Genomic DNA, 19575 nt, shown 5'->3' on the forward strand with positions numbered 1-19575 from the left:
ACATAACTGCAGAATCTTGTTCTTCATTCAAATGCAGCAATAACCACTGGATATAAAGCAGAGGCTGAAGGGCACAGTATATGTTTAGGACAAAGATGCTTTATTCCTTTATTTGTATCTGTTTTACATTTGTAATCAAAAAATTCACGTGATTGAAGTGCACATTTCAGATTTTTATTCAAGTTTTTATTGGTTTGACCATTTAGAAATTACAGCACTTTTTATACATAGTCCCCTCACTTCAGGGCACCATAATATTTGGCACATAGCAAATGTATATTAAAATAGTCATGTTTAGTACTTTGTTGCATATTCCTTGCATGCAATGACTGCTTGAAGTCTGATTCATAGACATCACCAGGTGCTGAGTCTCTTCTCTGGTGATGCTATGCCAGAAATCTGCTGGACCCATCTTCAGCTCCTGCTTGTTTTGGGAGCTTGTCCTCAAGTTTTTTTTTCGCTCAATTGGATTTAGATCGAGTGATTGCCTTAGCAGTATGTTTGGGATTATTGTCTTGTAGGATGAAGTGCCATCTAATGGGTTTGGAGGCATTTCCTTGAACCTGAGCAGATGTTTCTATACACTTCAGAATCATTTTGCTACTGCCATCAGCAGTTACATCATCAATGAAGATATATACCAGCACCTGTGGCAGCCGTACATGCCCAGGCCATAACACCCCCACCACGATCTTTCACAGATGAGATGGTCTGCTTTGCATCTTGAGCAATTCCTTTACACCTCCACACTTTGCTCTTGCCATCACTCTGATACAGATTAATCTTGTTCTCATCTGTTCACAAGACATTTTTCCAAAATTCTGAAATCTCTTTTAAATATTTCTTGACAAATGGTAATCTGGCCATCCCTTTTCAGCTAACTAATGATTTGCACCTTTCAGTATAGCCTCTATTTCTGTTCATGAAGTCTTCTGCGGATGGTAGTCATGGACACATCCACAGCTGCCTCCTGAAGAGTGTTTCTGATCTGTTGGACAGGTGTTTGGGGATTTTTCTTCATTATGATGAGAACTCTTGTCATCCTTGGCCTCCTAGTCCCGATACAATTACTGAGCTCACCTTTTTAATGGTCTTCCAAATAGTTGATTTTTGTAATCCTAAGGTTTGGGCTATGTCACTTTCTGACTTATTCTTGTTTTTCACCCTCATCGTGGCTTCTTTGACTTTCATTGGCTCAACTCTGGTCTCAGACTCAGACTCCAAAGGTGATCAAAAGCAAGCCTATCTCTCTTATACCTGTGCCAATAAAGCAATTAAACATTCCTGAATACTCACAATCACCTGTAAAGCCAAATGTCCCAAACTTTATGGTGCCCAGAAATGGGGGAAACTATGTATAAAAAGTGCTGTAATTCTAACATTGTCAAACCAAAATGTCTGTGAAATAACCTTGAATAAAATCTGGAATGTGTACTTTAATCACATGTGAATTGTTTACTTTCAATTTTGAAACTGGTGCACAAGGGAAACTAAAGGAAAAAAAGTCTTTGACCCAAACATGGAGGGTACTGTAATTACATCTCTGCTGCCACACTTTAGTAGATGGATTTTGGTTTGTTTGCTTAGTTACGCATTGGCTAAACAATATGGGATGTGGTAGAGATTTTTTCATTGGTGAAAATGTAGTTTTACAAACATTGAATGTGTGCATGAAGCCCAGAAGCAGAATAAGTATTTCTCTGCCCTAGTAACATGACTCAGTTTTGAACTCTCAACACTTTGTGGTTTAGCTTGGAGAACTATGCCCACTTCCATTGTCAGCCATTCTGTGCTCTCTTTGAGACCTTGGTTGATTGCTGGATAGAGTTTGGTCTGTAAGCATGCACTTAGCAGGAACTGAATTCAGACACCCATCTTATTTACCTCGCCCTTTTGGGAAGTGGACACGTTATCCTATAAATTTGAAATGGAATTTCAAAAAAAAAGTGATAAATCATTGTGCTGCTATAATATGGTAGATTCCTCTTCCTCTGTCTGTTGAAGTAGGAATTGTTGTGAATGCTTCAGTCAAATCTTTTCCAACACAATCTACTATCTCTAATACCCATCTTTTCTTTCTAGGGAGAAACAGCATATATTCGAGTTCGTGCTGACAAGCCCAGAAGTTCTAGTTATGAGAGATCAAGATCAAGGTCTCTCTCTCGAGGTCGTTATTCTCCCTATCAAAGCAGAAGCTCCCCTCGATATTCACCGAAACCTCAATATAGATGAGGACTTGGCAGTCACAAATTTCTTTTTAATCCACATTCCATCACCGACAGTTTTTTTTCCTTCAGTTCTATATTTCATGCGATGCTTTGAATAAACTTGTTTTTTCTTTTTATTGTTGACTCTGTCAATCTTTGCTGCCTTCAGTTTACTTAACACACTTCCCATTTTATTAAATAAAAATGTAGCCAGGGAACTGGTGTGTTTATATCTTCAATACCACTAAACAGAGAGAAAACAAGGTAACGGGAATTAACTTCAATTATGTTGAACGTAAATTATTAAGAAATAGGTTTTCCTGAATTCAAATTATGGAGGATGGTATTGTTGGAGGTGGTACAGATGCTTGTCTGTTTAGAAAGTGGCATTCCGGATATAGTTGCACATCTATGCAATGGCATTTCAGTGGATCGCGCTGGCAGCATTGTCTATTGGATGAGATTTTAAAATCATGACTTTCAAGCAGTCTTGAAGTTCATCTGTAGATATAGTGAGAGTTTGAGCTGTTCAGCTCGTCAGCCCATTAGATAAATACAACAAACAGTTCAAAATAGCACAGAGTGCAGAATTACAGAGAGGGAGGCCAGCAGGACTGAGCACAGCCAACTTTATTTTACTTACAGAACTCGACAGCACAGAAAACTCTGGTGAGGTTTTTCAGCAAGAAAGAAACTCCCTGAATCTGCTAATGTGTGATATTGCACATGTGATCCTGAGAGAAGTGTGAGGCTGGGGTGGAATGAATCTTTCAATATGTTGGTTTCTTTTTTGAGCAGTTGGGAGGTGTAGTTTGGGAGTTGATTGGGGGAGGGGGTGTATGATGGTCACAACTCTGCAGCCTTGGGTAGAAGTTCTATTACTGCGCAGTGATGCCTCTAACAGGATAAGTGGTGCATCTGTAGAAGTTGAGGGATGCAGGTGACATGCTAAATTTTCCAAGACTGATGAGGAAGTAGAGGCATTAATACATTTTCTTGGCCAAAGCAACATAGTTGGACACATTTACTTGGAACTTCAAGCTGTCTACAAACTCCACCTCAGTGCTATTGATGTGGACCGGGGAGGGAACTTCCTTTCTGGAGGTTTATGACCACTTCTCAGAATGTGCTACACTTTCATTTCACCCAGCCTTTTTATGAGGGTGGGAAATCTCACGAAAAAAACTAAAATGTGGAGCAGTACTTTGCTAGTGTGAGCTTACAGACACTCCTCAATTTTCTAGCATTGGATTCCCACCCACAGGTTTCTGCCTGAGGCAAACATACTGCCAGTGCTTTTCTGTATTTGTCTCAGTACAACCTTCATGACCTTTAATAACAAAATTCATTAAGAGAAATATGAATCCTTGTTGATATATTTCAAATATGATTGCACTACCCCTCAACAAAGTTCAAATGAAGTTTTGTTGCACTTGGGTCTTTGTGGATTAGCTGTGATCTCTAATGCAGTGTTGCTTCGACCTCTGTACATGTTCACATTTACTCTTTGGAATGTTGAAGACCATCTCCCTCCTTTTTCTGTCGAAGTGGAATATTGCCTGAAATTAAAACGTGTTTATTTGTATGCTATCAGGACCTCATAATTTTGTACACCTCTATCAGATTCCTCCACAGTCTCTTATAACTAGAACATTCCATCCACAGAACATCTTGGTGAACCTCCTGTGCTCCCTGTCCAGTGCAATTATGTCCTACCCACAGTGCAGACTAGAACTGCACACAACATTCCAACTGTGCCACGACAAGTATTTTATTAATTCAGTCTGTCCATGCTATTAATAATAAAGGCAAACAGCCTGCATGCCTTTTTCATCCCCTATCTACCCATGCCAGCACCTACAGGGATCCTTGGATTTGTTCACCAAAGTACCTTCATCCCTCATCCTCCATTGAATTTTTACTTTAATTAGACGCAAAATGCATCACCTCACATGGATCATGATTAAATTCAGTGTTTCATCGTCCTGCTGAATTTATCAGCTGATTAGCATCATTCTATTGCGAAGTCTGCTTAAAATCCACACCACCATTTTTTGTGTAATGTGAACATTTAATTATTCCTCCCACATTCAAATTTTAAATTAATGCTTACAAATGAAGTAGTTCAAGGTAGACCAAGGGCAAATAGGGATGGGCAATTAAATGCTGACTCAGACTGCAAAACCCAAGTCCCTTGAAACCAAAAAAAAAAGCAAGGTCACAGCACCACTAACTGGTCACAGGCTTCCAATTATAAAAGCAATCCTCCACCATTACCTTCTGTCTCCTATTATCAAGCCAATGTGTCCAATTTGCCAACTTTATTGGATACCCTGGGCTCTAACCTTATCAACCTGCCTTTCATCTAGCAACCTGTCAAAAGCCATAATGAAGTTTAGGTAAACCACATCAACTGTAATGCCCTCTTGAATACATTGTGACAACGACGCTGCCGCAAAACACCAAATTTCAAGGCTTGTCATGACAAATTCTGATTCTGAGCTCTTCAAGAAAAAACATTAAACAGGATCTTCCACCAACAGATCAAGCTGATTCAAAATGTTTCAATAAAGTAAACCTGCCTAACGGTGTGACAGTTGAATTTAAACTTGTCGCCTAAAATAACTTTACAAAACTAAATAAATACCGAACATACATTCTCAGTGGCACACCAGTAATTTTAACAGCCAAGAGTACAACTTGAATATCTGGGATTTAATTCTTATTTCACCCAGAGGTTAGAACAATGATTCACAATTGACCTTGAGAAAATAGAAAATCATTCAGGTTTCCTGACCTTCATCAAAGTAGATTTTAGATTGGATTGGAAATTAAGTTAACTGCTGCTCTAGTCCAAAAAGGTCAAATTCAAGTACGTGCGAATTCAAGCTTTTGAAAGAGGAAACATTTCTGCACATGGTTTGATCTCTGTATTTAGGCAAGTGCACAATTATCTTGTTATACATTAATTAGTTATTTTTTTTATTATATTGGGTGTACAAAAAAACAGATTGTCCAGATTGATAGCTATTATCTAAACATATCTGGTCTCCAAAATATATTTGCTGCCTAGTCCTGGGGAGACCTACTTTATTTATAATACTAAAATTCATCATGATGAACTGCAGAACACTCATTCAAGATCAATATCTGCTAAAAATCATACACTGATTTCTTTATGAAGTAATGTTTGGCCTGGAAGTCAGCCTGAAGAAAACTGAGGTCCTCCATCAGCCAGCTCCCCACCATGACTACCAGCCCCCCCACATCTCCATCGGGCACACAAAACTCAAAACGGTCAACCAGTTTACCTATCTCGGCTGCACCATTTCATCAGATGCAAGGATCGACAATGAGATAGACAACAGACTCGCCAAGGCAAATAGCGCCTTTGGAAGACTACACAAAAGAGTCTGGAAAAACAACCAACTGAAAAACCTCACAAAGATAAGCGTATACAGAGCCGTTGTCATACCCACACTCCTGTTCGGCTCCGAATCATGGGTCCTCTACCGGCACCACCTACGGCTCCTAGAACGCTTCCACCAGCGTTGTCTCCGCTCCATCCTCAACATCCATTGGAGCGCTTTCATCCCTAACGTCGAAGTACTCGAGATGGCAGAGGTCGACAGCATCGAGTCCACGCTGCTGAAGATCCAGCTGCGCTGGATGGGTCACGTCTCCAGAATGGAGGACCATCACCTTCCCAAGATCGTGTTATATGGCGAGCTCTCCACTGGCCACCGTGACAGAGGTGCACCAAAGAAAAGGTACAAGGACTGCCTAAAGAAATCTCTTGGTGCCTGCCACATTGACCACCGCCAGTGGGCTGATAACGCCTCAAACCGTGCATCTTGGCGCCTCACAGTTTGGCGGGCAGCAACCTCCTTTGAAGAAGACCGCAGAGCCCACCTCACTGACAAAAGGCAAAGGAGGAAAAACCCAACACCCAACCCCAACCAACCAACCAATTTTCCCCTGCAACCGCTGCAACCGTGTCTGCCTGTCCCGCATCGGACTTGTCAGCCACAAACGAGCCTGCAGCTGACGTGGACTTTTACCCCCTCCATAAATCTTCGTCCGCGAAGCCAAGCCAAAGAAGAGAAAAAAATTACAGTACAAAATATGGAATTTTGATTAAACAAACAGTAAATTGAGTCTTCTATTACTGCAGAGGTTAAAAAATAGAAAAAAATACTTGGATATTTGCAATGCAAGGTTAAAGAATGATTCAATTTGATGACAAGTTAATCCAAAGTGAAGTTGACTGGTTAGTTGCTTCGTCAATCAAGTTTAGTGCCCACACTTATGAATTGAGCAATTCATTTTTTGCACCTAATTTACCCTTTGCTGCATTTTCCTCGCAAAATTGCCCTGCTTTACTTGGAAGAAATTGCCACAATTTATTTCCTTTTCAAAGCAATGTTGATAATCACTGTGACCTTTCCTCATTTGAGCAATGGAGACAAATACACAAAGGGTTAACATCAAATTTTGGTCTTTATTATTACCATGACAAACTTTGGGAAATCCACTGAGCCCTTTATTTCAGCTCATTGACATTCCAATGGTTCTACAAATAATTGATCATTCACAGTATATGGATATTTTCTAAAGCCCAAATGACATGAAAACTTATCCCCATCCTTTGTTTTCTGAAACATCAGTGATGTGTTTTCACAATATTTACTGTGGACTCTCTACTCTTCAAACTTTCCAATTAATGCTGAATATCAACATTCAGTGATCAATGGATCTCCTGGCCATGAATCCTCTAATTTTTGGAATATGGATTACATTTTAAAGGCAAGCATTTATTATTTATTGTTTTTGTGAACTATCGCAATCCAGGTGAGGTGAGAGTGACATCAAAGTAGCATTTACTTGAGTTAGGAATGAAGGAACCCTGGTAAATCCGAAATCAGTGGTTGAAGTTGTATCTCACACAAGACAATGACTGTCAATCATTCTTACTCTCAGAACATCACTGAGGGAGTTCTTTGACGCACTATCCTCAGGCCAAGCAACTTCAGAGATATCAAAATTTTCTACCGTAAAGTCACAAAGTTAAATTTCATTCACAACACCTCAAATAAGGAAGAAACCCATGCCTAGATTCATGAAGACATAGACCAAGTTAAGACATAATCTGACTAATAAGAAATAATGTGCATGTCTCAAGAGTTCCAAACAATTACAATTTCTAACTTTAACATTCTATGGTACTGTATTATATTTCTTAAATCCTTCACCAATTTTCTCCTGACACAAGGACAAACATAACAAGAAATTTGACAAACATCCAGTTTAATATAACCCACTTGTCTGGCAGTTCAACCTCTAAACATTTACTTCCTCCATCACCAGCTACACTGTATTATCTATAAAGAGCACTGCAGTTCCTTATTTCAGCTGCACTGTAGCTGAAACTTTCAACATCTATCACCAAGAAGAATAAGGGCAACAGCTGCACTGTAACACCATCTCTTGAACTTCCCCTGCAAGATAACACCTTCATCATCACTGAGTCAAAATTCTGGACCCACCTGTCCAAATGCAGAGTAGTGGTCTAATGGTGATAGGTCACCATCACCTTCTCAAGGGTGATTAGGAATGGCCTATTAATACAAGCCTCACCTGTGATAGCCAGATTCCCAAACCATAAATGAAAAAAAATCTGGCCTGGCAAAGGAGCTTGGTTTCAATCTGTGGTGCTGTCCATATGGAGTTTGGATGTTCTCCCTGGGTGCTCTGGTTTCTTCCCACATCCCAAAGATGGGTAGGATAGTAGGTTATTTGGCCATTATAAATTGATCCTAGTGCATAGATGAGTGGTTGCATAAAAAAGGATATTTTTGATAGGATTATAGGGAGAATAAAATGGGATCAATGGAAGTTGGCTTCCTTTGGATACAGATTGACAAAAAGTAAAAACACAATGATGGAAAAACTCAGCAGGTCAAACAGTGTATTTTATGTAGCAAAGATAAAGATACCCAACGTTTCAGGCTTGAGCCCATCATCAAGACAAGTTTTCAGCCACCTAAACCTGTCCAGCTCTCCTATAGCTCATTATCTATCTTCCTCAAATCAAGAGCAGTAAAGTGACAAAGCAATACTAAATGTAATTGACCGTGTAATTTTGGAGTTGGCTCTCGGAGGTGTTATTGCTATCATTAATATTTCCCACATTCATGACCGAAAAAATGGACATCAGACTGCCAACCAGATTGTCAAAATAGATTGTATGTGCTGGAGGCAAGCATTGATGATTGTCGAGAATAGTTAAACAACTATTTTCTCCTTTAAAGACATCGGAAAAACAAGATCAGTATATCATTAGCTAAAATGCAAGGATGACTACTGGGAAAACAAGACTTGTAATTTAAAAACTTCAAATACCTTTTAAATTTCACCACAATTTTCTTCAGCTTGCCTCAAAGATAAATGCATTTTGACTCAGGTTAGATATACTTATTTTATATTATTGGCATTATCTTGGGTTAGGCAAAAGGAAAATTAGCTACAAGTCTCAAAGGAAATTCTATAAAACAACTCCTATATGTTCACATCGTAATACTTGGTGAAATTAGAATTAATTTTGTCCGATACTAACATTACAAAATCTTTGAAATCTAAGATGGCAAACAGAATGTTCTGGCCAATGACGCTCAGTGTAGATCTGACATCAGGAAAGTTCAAGGGGGTATTTTCAATTAATGAAAAATTGGTATTCAATCCATAATCAGGTTTATAACTGGAGGTGGTGCTGAAAATCTAGGTGGATAAGAGCCAAAATTGAAATTTTGGCTCTTATCCATGACTCATTTCTATGCACCGGGTGCAGTTTGATTCAATTTAAAGTGGTGCATTTTTCTAAAGTTAAGTTCGTTCGAATCTACCCAGATATCAATTCGTGCGACAAATGTAAAAGATTTGAAGCCTCTTTGATACCTATGTTTTGGTTTTGTCCCAATTTAGCAGAATATTGGAAAGCTATTCTCAGAACATTTTCGGTCATTTTTGAGATCGATCTAGAGCCATGTCCATTGATTGCAATGTTTGGCTTCTCCAGTGATGTAAACCAAAAACAGGTCTTAGCATTTTCTACATCACTGGCTAGAAGAGGAATATTGCTTAAATGGAAAGAGGCCTTTCCACCCACCCATAGACAATGGTTTATGGATATTATGTCCTTTCTAAGTTTGGAAAAAAAATCAGACATCATGTTAGGAAGATTAAGATCTCTTTCAACAAGATTTGGGGTCCATTTATAGCTTACTTTCATAATTGGAATGATTAAGGTGTGAGGATGCAGTAAATGGGCATGTTTTGTTGGATCTCCGGAGGCTCGATTTCAAGTCTGCTTGAATACCAATTTCAACCTTGGTTGGTGGATGGAGTTAGATCTTTATAATCAACCTTTTTTTTCTTTTTCCACTATTCATTATATGTTTAAGTTGGAATATGAGTCCATTTATTATTATTCCTATATGATACAGTAATCAAAATGTATATTATATTTAATTTATATGGACTTTCAATGTATGGATGTATGATAAAACTCAATAAAAATAATTTTAAAAGAAAATCTAGGTGAATATTCAGGAAGGACAACTGAGAAATCACCAAGCATTTGCAGTACTTGCGGCAAAACATTTACCTGGTGGTGCCACGAAGTATTCCTCCACAGCCTGCCTTGCATTGCTCAAGACTGCTTCAGTACAGTCACCATCAGTGACCTCATCTGCCCGCAAATATAAAGGCCTGTGAGGGGAAAAATAAAGCAATGTTTCTGCAATATAATTGAATGGCACTTCTATATTAGTTATTTTTGGTTCCATATCCATCTTCCTCATATCAAGAGCAGAAAGTCACTAATAATCAGATAATGTTGACCCTATAATTTTGGTGTTGGCTCTGGGAGATGTTATTGCATACATTAATACTCCTCATCTTGGTGGCCACAAAATTTTCATCACACTGCCAACCAGAAGAGCAGGAATGTAAAAAGTAGACTGGACATACTGAAGAAGTAAGCTTTGATGTCAAGAATAATTAAACAAAAGTCTCTGAGAGGCACTGCAAAGTAACATCATTGCATGGTGGCTTCCGGGGTTCTGTTTAACCTTAACAGAAATGTAAAAAATTATTTCATGTAATATGAAATAAATATTTAAAATCCCATCTATGCAAGCTCTGACTTTACTAATTTTGCAAGGATTGTGGATTCTAATATACACATCCAGTTAAATGTTAAAAACTTGACTAATAAATATAAATATTTAAACTAGAATCAGACAGCACAGTATTGGAGATAGTCTTGATAAAGTCATCAGTCTGATACACTAACCCTTCCTGCAGATACTGTCACATCTGCCAAACATTGCCAACAACTTCTGATTTTTTGCAATAACCTGCTAGATTGAAGACAATAAATAACAAGAAATTTCTCTGCATGCAACAAAGAAGAAACTAGATTAATGTATTTGGCATAGACCTTTTTCCAGTGCAATCAAATCCAAAAGGTTTTATGTTGTTGTATTGGACCAAAGACCTTTTTGCTTCTAACAGTACACGGCATCCTGTGCTCTCCTGATTTCTCTAATTAATGAATAAAGTTCAAAAAGAACCTTATGAGGCTCCATCAAGTTAAATTTAGCAAAATAAGCATTTCATTTAATTGCAGGAGCCATAGAATTGTACAACAGAGTAATTAGTCCTCTGGCCCATCATGTTTACATATCGACCTTTTTGCCCACTTATCCCATTTGCCTACACTTGATCCTTCTCCTTCGATGCCTTGCCTGTTCAAGTGCCTGTCAAAATATCTCTTAGACATAGAATATATTCACCACCTCCTTTGACAGAAAGATCCCCTTTAAAACTACTTTACCTCTCTTGTTTTGATCCCCCCATCACCATGGAAAAATAATTCTGATTGTCCATCTTCTCTATAACTCTTATATACCTCTATTAAGTCACCCCTCCTCCAGGAAAATCAAGCTCAGCTCACCCAGTTACTCTCTATAACTAAAATCTTCCAATCCCCGTGAATCTCCTCTGAACTATTGGTAGGAAAGTTCATATTTTTCTGTTGTCTCTTTCAAAAATAACACAAATTTAAGAATACTTTTTCAAAAATAACACAAATTTAAGAATTCCTTTTCAAAAATAACACAAATTTAAGAATACTTTTTCAGCTGTCCACAACTTTGATGGTGCAAGAATATTTTTTGAACTCAGAGAGTTCAAGTGCAGGCATTTTATCTCAGGATAGGGGCATCTCTGTCAGGGCCTGCCTCCACTGGCCATACTAAGTTGCCCTTGAGTGATCTCTTAACAGAAGTTGCAGGAGTAAGTCTCAAGCCTGTTGCAACATTCAATAGCACCATCCATGGCTGATCCAATCTTGAATGCAGCTTCACTTACTTGCATGTTTCCCTGAACCATTGATTTCCCAATAGTCCAAAAATTTGCCTCAGCCTTGCATGCATTTTATGACGCAGCTTCCTGAGCTCTTTGAGTTAGAGAATCCTAATGATGCATGATCCCGAATCTCCTCATCTACCCCTTAAATGGGTGACCTCCAAATCTAAAATGCCCAATAAGACACAAGAATCTCATTGCCTTACAGATCACGATAGATTCCACATATTCTGCCTGACCTCAATACCTATAACTGTATGCTGCTGCAGAGCATTGGATTGGAGGTCAATTCACAGGACCATTAAGTGCGGTAGAGAAGATCACTGGAGTCTCCCTGTCCCCCATCGATATGATCTACTGGGATCATTTTCTGAAGAGGGCACACAAAATCATTGAGGACCCTGCATACAGCATCTTTTAGCTACTCCTATCGGGAAGGAGGTACAGGAGTATCAGAGCCAGCACCACCAGGCTGAGGAGTAGCTTCTTCCCATAGGCAGTGAGAATGCTGAACCAAAGGAACTGCTCACACTAACTACCTGAGACTTTCTTTACTAAACATATTATTTATTTATAATAAATATTTATTAATCGTGTGCCTGCATGTTTTGCACTGAGAACCGGAGAATGCAGTTTCATCAGATTGTACTTGAGCAATCGGTTAATGAACTTGTATACCTCCACCACATTCTGTCTTTATCCCAAACCATGTAACTGTTGCAACTATTGGTAGACAAATAAATAACCAATTTACAGTTATACAACAAGAGGCATTTTTTACCGGTTTTCCAGGACTGAATCCATGGGCTCCACTTCCTCAGTGTCAACAACATGCAGCTGGTTGGCAAACTGTATGGCACTTGCCAGCCTTTGCACACCCTCCTGGTTGCGAAAATCCACAAGTGCCAGACACTCCAGATGGTCAATCATTTCCATAGAAACCTGTTTGGAGTTAAACAAGAAAGTCTGCAGATGCTGGGAATCGAGTGCATTATACAAACAAGCTGGAGAGACTCAGCAAGTCACCCTTTACTTCCTATGGATGCTGTGTGACCTACCTGGTTTCTCCAGCTTGTATGGGTATTGTACATTTCCATGCACATCAACAGTTTTGCACATAAAGAGATGGAGACCTTGAGTATATCATCCATACCACAACATCAGCAACCCGGTGGTACACAGCAAACTGAACCTGGTTTGGCACAGTGTAAGGGCAGTATCCCTGGCCCTTTGTGCTGACAGTTTTACCCTTGTGTACTTAATTAGCACAGCTGTATTCAGTGACTTTTATAGCTCTCCCACCCCTCACCTGCAACACTTACCAGTTCAACAACTGAGTACTCTCCATTCCCCTCTCCCTTCCAAGCATCCTTTATGTGCAAGTCCTGATAAGTTTATCAAGAGGCTGATCAAAGCGACTGAATACAAAGCTGTCCACATATGAATTGTAGGCAGTGATTTGCTACCATGCAATCAATCAGCTCCCTCATGGGAATCTAGGAATCCTATTATCATCATAGAAGCATATCAATGGCTTCTACCTCCTGTAATTCCAGTTCTCTGCTGCTCAGAGTTACCGACTCTAAAGCTGAGCCAAGATGAATGGCTTTCAGCTATTTTCAGTCCTTGGAACTTAATTGATAGTCTTCAAAAGGGTTTTCAATTGCTTACCTCTGGAGACTGATTGTGTTCAGTCAGCGTCCAGGTTGGAGTCTTGGGCACCTGCAAAGATTAAGAACACGGGTCTAAATAACAAAACATCAGTGGCAGGCACTCATGGTTAAATGGTTACTAGCCCTTCATCGCTTGCTAGTTGACATATGCAATATAACTGTAATAAGATCAAAGGCCTTTGTGTAAAGTAGAACCCCACCAGTTTAAAAATAGTCATGCAGCAAGCAAACAGGCTCTTTGGCCCATCTCATCCATGCTGGTCATCACATAATTCCACTTACCAGCCCATACCTTTATGCACAGAGATCTTTCAGTCAGACCCACTGTGCAGGTACCTAATGTCAGTATCTCAAAACAGTACCCATGGTCAGAGTCTAAAAACTGTCACTGCTCTCTGAGCTTTGCCAAAGGGAAGAGATTACCAGCCAAAGGAATAATTCCCAGATAATCACAAAGCCTCCTTGAAGAATGGGAAAACATTCTGCAAGCTGTGAATCTCTGGCCCATCGCCCTACCAAGAGGGCATGGGGGTGGCACTGAGCACTGTCGGAGGGGGAGGGGGTGGCACTGAGCACGGTCGGGGAGGGGGGGGGGGGGTTGAGGCAACCACTGGTTGCACCAAGCAGCCATCGCTTCCTACCCCACCTGTGGTGGACCCTGTGGGCGCCACCATGGCCTCACAATCACCTCTGGACCCAGAGCACAGACCTCCTCATCTGAGAAGGAGGACGAGTCAAGGGCCTTGGCCAGAGTCCCGGGGACGGCCCGGCCCGACCCAGTCTCTATCTCACCCGCGTCCCCCACCTTGCTCCGCCTCCGTCCGGACACCGGCCCATGCGCCACGTCGCTGTCGGGCGGCCGCGTTCCTCCGGCAGCCCGACGAGTCGCGGAGCGGAAAGGAAGCCACCACGCTGACAGCGGCAACGAGCGACGGACGGTCCACATCCCGGCATTGGGGGAGGGCAGGGCGCTGGGTCCGAGCTCCTCCCACAGGGGAGGGAGCTGCGCTGAGGCCGAGGCCGACGGCTCAGAGACTGCGCAGCGCAAGCAGCAAATACGGCCACTGTGTGCACTGGGATCCGCAGAGTGACCAGGTCACTGGCCCCGTCCCCACACTCCGTAACCAGCAGACTGCCCCCACATCCACAGACCATAACCACAGGCTGGCCCCAACCCCACAGTCTGTCACCAGCAGGCTGGCCCCATCCCCACAGACTGTCACCAGCAGGCTGGCCCCATCCCCACAGACTGTCACCAGCAGGCTGGCCCCATCCCCACAGACTGTCACCAGCAGGCTGGCCCCATCCCCACAGACTGTCACCAGCAGGCTGGCCCCATCCCCACAGACTGTCACCAGCAGGCTGGCCCCATCCCCACAGACTGTCACCAGCAGGCTGGCCCCATCCCCACAGACTGTCACCAGCAGGCTGGCCCCATCCCCACAGACTGTCACCAGCAGGCTGGCCCCATCCCCACAGACTGTCACCAGCAGGCTGGCCCCATCCCCACAGACTGTCACCAGCAGGCTGGCCCCATCCCCACAGTCCGTAACCAGCGGACTGGCCCCACATCCACAGACTGTAACCAGCAGACTGGCCCCAACCCCACAGTCTGTAACCAGTAGGCTGGCCCCATCCACACAGACCGTATCCCGCAGGCTGGCCCCATCCCCACAGACTGTCACCAGCAGGCTGGCCCCATCCCCACAGTCCGTAACCAGCAGACTGCCCCCACATCCACAGACCATAACCACAGGCTGGCCCCAACCCCACAGTCTGTCACCAGTAGGCTGGCCCCATCCCCACAGACTGTCACCAGCAGGCTGGCCCCATCCCCACAGTCCGTAACCAGCGGACTGGCCCCATCCCCACAGACTGTCACCAGCAGGCTGGCCCCATCCCCACAGACTGTCACCAGCAGGCTGGCCCCATCCCCACAGACTGTCACCAGCAGGCTGGCCCCATCCCCACAGTCCGTAACCAGCGGACTGGCCCCACATCCACAGACTGTAACCAGCAGACTGGTCCCAACCCCACAGTCTGTAACCAGTAGGCTGGCCCCATCCACACAGACCTTATCCCGCAGGCTGGCCCCATCCCCACAGACCGTATCCCGCAGGCTGGCCCCATCCCCACAGACTGTCACCAGCAGGCTGGCCCCATCCCCACAGTCCGTAACCAGCGGACTGGCCCCACATCCACAGACTGTAACCAGCAGACTGGCCCCAACCCCACAGTCTGTAACCAGTAGGCTGGCCCCATCCACACAGACCGTATCCCGCAGGCTGGCCCCATCCCCACAGTCCGTAACCAGCGGACTGGCCCCACATCCACAGACTGTAACCAGCAGACTGGCCCCAACCCCACAGTCTGTAACCAGTAGGCTGGCCCCATCCACACAGGCAATAACCCACAGGCTGGCCCAATCCCCACAGACTGTAAACAGCAGGCTGGACCCATCCCTACAGGCAGTAACCAGCAGGCTGGCCCCATCCCCACAGACCATAACCCACAGGCTGGCCCCATCCCCACAGACTAACCAGCAGGCAGGCCCAATCCCCACAGAATGTCACCAGCAGGCTGGCCCCATCCCCACAGTCCGTAACCAGCAGACTGGCCCCACATCCACAGACTGTAACCAGCAGACTGGCCCCAACCCCACAGTCTGTTACCAGTAGGCTGGCCCCATCCACAAAGACCGTATCCCGCAGGCTGGCCCCATCCCCACAGTCCGTAACCAGCGGACTGGCCCCACATCCACAGACTGTAACCAGCAGACTGGCCCCAACCCCACAGTCTGTAACCATTAGGCTGGCCCAATCCACACAGGCAATAACCCACAGGCTGGCCCAATCCCCACAGATTGTAAACAGCAGGCTGGACCCATCCCTACAGGCAGTAACCAGCAGGCTGGCCCCATCCCCACAGACCATAACCCAAAAGCTGGCCCCATCCCCACAAACTAACCAGCAGGAAGGCCCAATCCCCACAGAATGTCACCAGCAGGCTGGCCCCATCCCCACAGTCCGTAACCAGTGGACTGGCCCCACATCCACAGACTGTAACCAGCAGACTGGCCCCAACCCCACAGTCTGTAACCAGTAGGCTGGCCCCATCCACATAGACCATAACCCGCAGGCTGGCCCCATCCACACAGACCGTAACCCGCAGGCTGGCCCCATCCTCTTCTTTGGCTTGGCTTCGCGGACGAAGATTTATGGAGGGGGTAAATGTCCACGTCAGCTGCAGGCTCGTTTGTGGCTGACAAGTCCGATGCGGGACAGGCAGACACGGTTGCAGCGGTTGCAGGGGAAAATTGGTTGGTTGGGGTTGGGTGTTGGGTTTTTCCTCCTTTGCCTTTTGTCAGTGAGGTGGGCTCTGCAGTCTACTTCAAAGGAGGTTGCTGCCCGCCGAACTGTGAGGCGCCAAGATGTACGGTTTGAGGCGATATCAGCCCACTGGTGGTGGTCAATGTGGCAGGCACCAAGAGATTTCTTTAGGCAGTCCTTGTACCTCTTCTTTGGTGCACCTCTGTCACGGTGGCCAGTGGAGAGCTCGCCATATAACACGATCTTGGGAAGGCGATGGTCCTCCATTCTGGAGACGTGACCCACCCAGCGCAGCTGGATCTTCAGCAGCGTGGACTCGATGCTGTCGGCCTCTGCCATCTCGAGTACTTCGATGTTAGGGATGAAGTCGCTCCAATGAATGTTGAGGATGGAGTGGAGACAACGCTGGTGGAAGCGATCTAGGAGTCATAGGTGATGCCGGTAGAGGACCCATGATTCGGAGCCGAACAGGAGTGTGGGTATGACAACGGCTCTGTATACGCTTATCTTTGTGAGGTTTTTCAGTTGGGTGTTTTTCCAGACTCTTGTGTAGTCTTCCAAAGGCGCTATTTGCCTTGGCGAGTCTGTTGTCTATCTCCTTGTCGATCCTTGCATCTGATGAAATGATGCAGCCGAGATAGGTAAACTGGTTGACCGTTTTGAGTTTTGTGTGCCCGATGGAGATGTGGGGGGGTGGGGGGGCTGGTAGTCATGGTGGGGAGCTGGCTGGTGGAGGACCTCAGTTTTCTTCAGGCTGACTTCCAGGCCAAATATTTTGGCAGTTTCTGCAAAACAGGACGTCAAGCGCTGAAGAGCTGGCTTTGAATGGGCAACTAAAGCAGCATTGTCTGCAAAGAGTAGTTCACGGACAAGTTTCTCTTGTGTCTTGGTGTGAGCTTGCAGGCGCCTCAGATTGAAGAGACTGCCATCCGTGCGGTACCAGATGTAAACAGCATCTTCATTGTTGAGGTCTCTCACAGGCTGGCCCAATCCCCACAGACTGTAGCCAGCAGGCTGGACCCATCCCCACAGGCAGTAACCAGCAGGCTGGACCCATCCCCACTGGCAGTAACCAGCAGGGTGGCCCCATCCACACAGACCATAACCCACAGGCTGGCCCCATCCCCACAGACTATAACCAGCAGGCAGGGCCAATCCCCACAGACTGTAACCAGCAGGCTGGACCCATCCCTACAGGCAGTAACCAGCAGGCTGGCCCCATCCACACAGACCATAACCACAGGCTGGCCCCATCCCCACAGACTGTAACCAGCAGGCAGGCCCAATCCCCACAGACTGTCACCAGCAGACTGGCCCTATCCCCACAGACTATCACCAGCAGGCTGGCCCCATCCCCACAGACCATAACCAGCAGACTGGTCCCATGTCCACAGACTGTAACTGGCAGACTGGCCACTTCCCCACACTGTCACCAGCAGTCTGGCCCCGTCCCCAGAAGATAACCAGCAGACTGGCCCCATCCCCACAGTCCATAACCAGCAGACTGGCCCCACACCCACAGACTGTAACCAGCAGGCTGGCCCCATTCCCAGTCTGTAACCAGCAGGCTGGCCCCAACCCCACAGTCTGTAACCAGTAGGCTGGCCCCATCCCCACAGACTAATCAGCAGGCTGGCCCCATCCCCACAGACTGTAACAGGCAGACTGGCTCCACACCCACAGACTGTAACCAGCAGGCTGGCCTGACTGTACTTTCTTTCCTGGCACCTTTCCCTATCTCTGCCTCTCCATTTCATCTCCTTTTGCAGGTGATAATATATGATAAATTCTTACCTTTTCCCTTATCATACCCAATTAACACCTTTTGTTGGTCTGGATTCCTTACCCATTGCTTATGATTTCTGAGACTTCCTGCTTCTGGCGTATTCTGCTTATTCCTTGAAGAAGGGCTCAGGTTCAAAACGTCGACAATATATCTTTGACTCCTATAGACAATACCAGTTACCAATACATTAATGTTTCACCGTTTTAATATCTCAATGTACCCTACCACAGGCCCCTAATCCATAACCAGCAGACATGATTCAATTATCTACATCATGAAAACATCAAACTGATCTGAGTGTTCTGAGATCAGAATTTATTGTCATGAACATGTCACAAATTTTGTTGTTTTGTGGCAGCGTCACAGTGCAAACATTTATATCAACCACCAAACAAAGTAAATAAAAAATAGTGCAAGAAAAGGTCATAGTAAGACAGTGTCTGTGGTTCACTGTTCTTTCAGGAATCTGATGGCAGCAGGGAAGAAGTTGTCCTTGTGCCCCTGAGTATTTGTCATTAGGCTCCTACACCTTTTTTCCCCAATGGTAGCAGAGTGAAGAGGGCATGATCTGGGTGGTGGGGGTTCTTGAGGATAGAGGCTGCTTTCTTAAGACACCCACTCTTGTAAAGGTCCTTTATGGAGTGAAGTCTGGTGCGAATATCGCAGCCCAAGTTCACAACCCTCTGTTTTTTTTTCCTTGTCCTGAGCGTTGGCACCTCTGTACCAGACAGTGATGCAACCAACCAGAATGCTCTTCACCTCTAGAAGTTCGAGAGTCTTTGGTGACATACTTCTTTTTAAAATACTTTTATTGAGTTTAATATAGAACATGTCAGATCTATCACAAATTAATATAAATATAAATTGAAAACCTATCCATATTTATTTATTCAACAATATTTCATTAAAAAAATTTGGACTGAAAATGTACAACTACATTAGAAAATCCCTTGATTGAAACAAAGAGTAAATTCATCTAATATGATCGATGACAATCATATTTAACAAGTTAATCTAAAAACCTTGATTAGAAGGAGGGGATTAGATTTAGTTTTAAGTTTTTTGTTTCTTTTTTTTAAGATTAGCTTTGGTGATATACTGGATCTCCTTAAACACCTCACAAAGTACAGCCACTGGCAAGCCTTCTTTGT

The 19575-nt window shown here is 44.1% G+C and overlaps 2 protein-coding genes across 7 annotated transcripts in view; one reads left to right on the top strand and one right to left on the bottom strand.

Annotated features, from left to right (window-relative positions):
* LOC138761214 (serine/arginine-rich splicing factor 1B-like) overlaps positions 1-2344 on the top strand; it is a 79993-nt gene extending 77649 nt beyond the window's left edge. For both annotated transcript variants that reach the window (XM_069932976.1, XM_069932977.1), the window contains one exon: positions 2083-2344. In XM_069932976.1, the coding sequence (XP_069789077.1) occupies positions 2083-2232 (150 nt within the window). In that variant the 3' untranslated portion in view covers positions 2233-2344. The remainder of the gene's footprint in view (positions 1-2082) is intronic.
* Positions 1-14319, bottom strand: part of gatc (glutamyl-tRNA amidotransferase subunit C) — a 42847-nt gene extending 28528 nt beyond the window's left edge. Inside the window, exons 1-5 of one of the 5 annotated variants that reach the window (XM_069932980.1) lie at positions 14102-14307; positions 13308-13358; positions 12418-12578; positions 9871-9974; positions 2820-3766 (exon numbers count right to left, since the gene is read on the bottom strand). In XM_069932980.1, coding sequence (XP_069789081.1) covers positions 3708-3766; positions 9871-9974; positions 12418-12578; positions 13308-13358; positions 14102-14263 — 537 coding nt within the window. In that variant the 5' untranslated portion in view covers positions 14264-14307 and the 3' untranslated portion in view covers positions 2820-3707. Of the gene's footprint in view, positions 1-2819; positions 3767-9870; positions 9975-12417; positions 12579-13307; positions 13359-14101 lie in introns of those variants that run through there. The other 4 variants (XM_069932981.1, XM_069932978.1, XM_069932982.1 and 1 more) reach the window with 4 other exon arrangements.
* Positions 14320-19575: the final 5256 nt, after the last annotated feature.

Source organism: Narcine bancroftii, chromosome 4, assembly GCF_036971445.1.
Source record: "Narcine bancroftii isolate sNarBan1 chromosome 4, sNarBan1.hap1, whole genome shotgun sequence".
NCBI lineage: Eukaryota > Metazoa > Chordata > Chondrichthyes > Torpediniformes > Narcinidae > Narcine > Narcine bancroftii.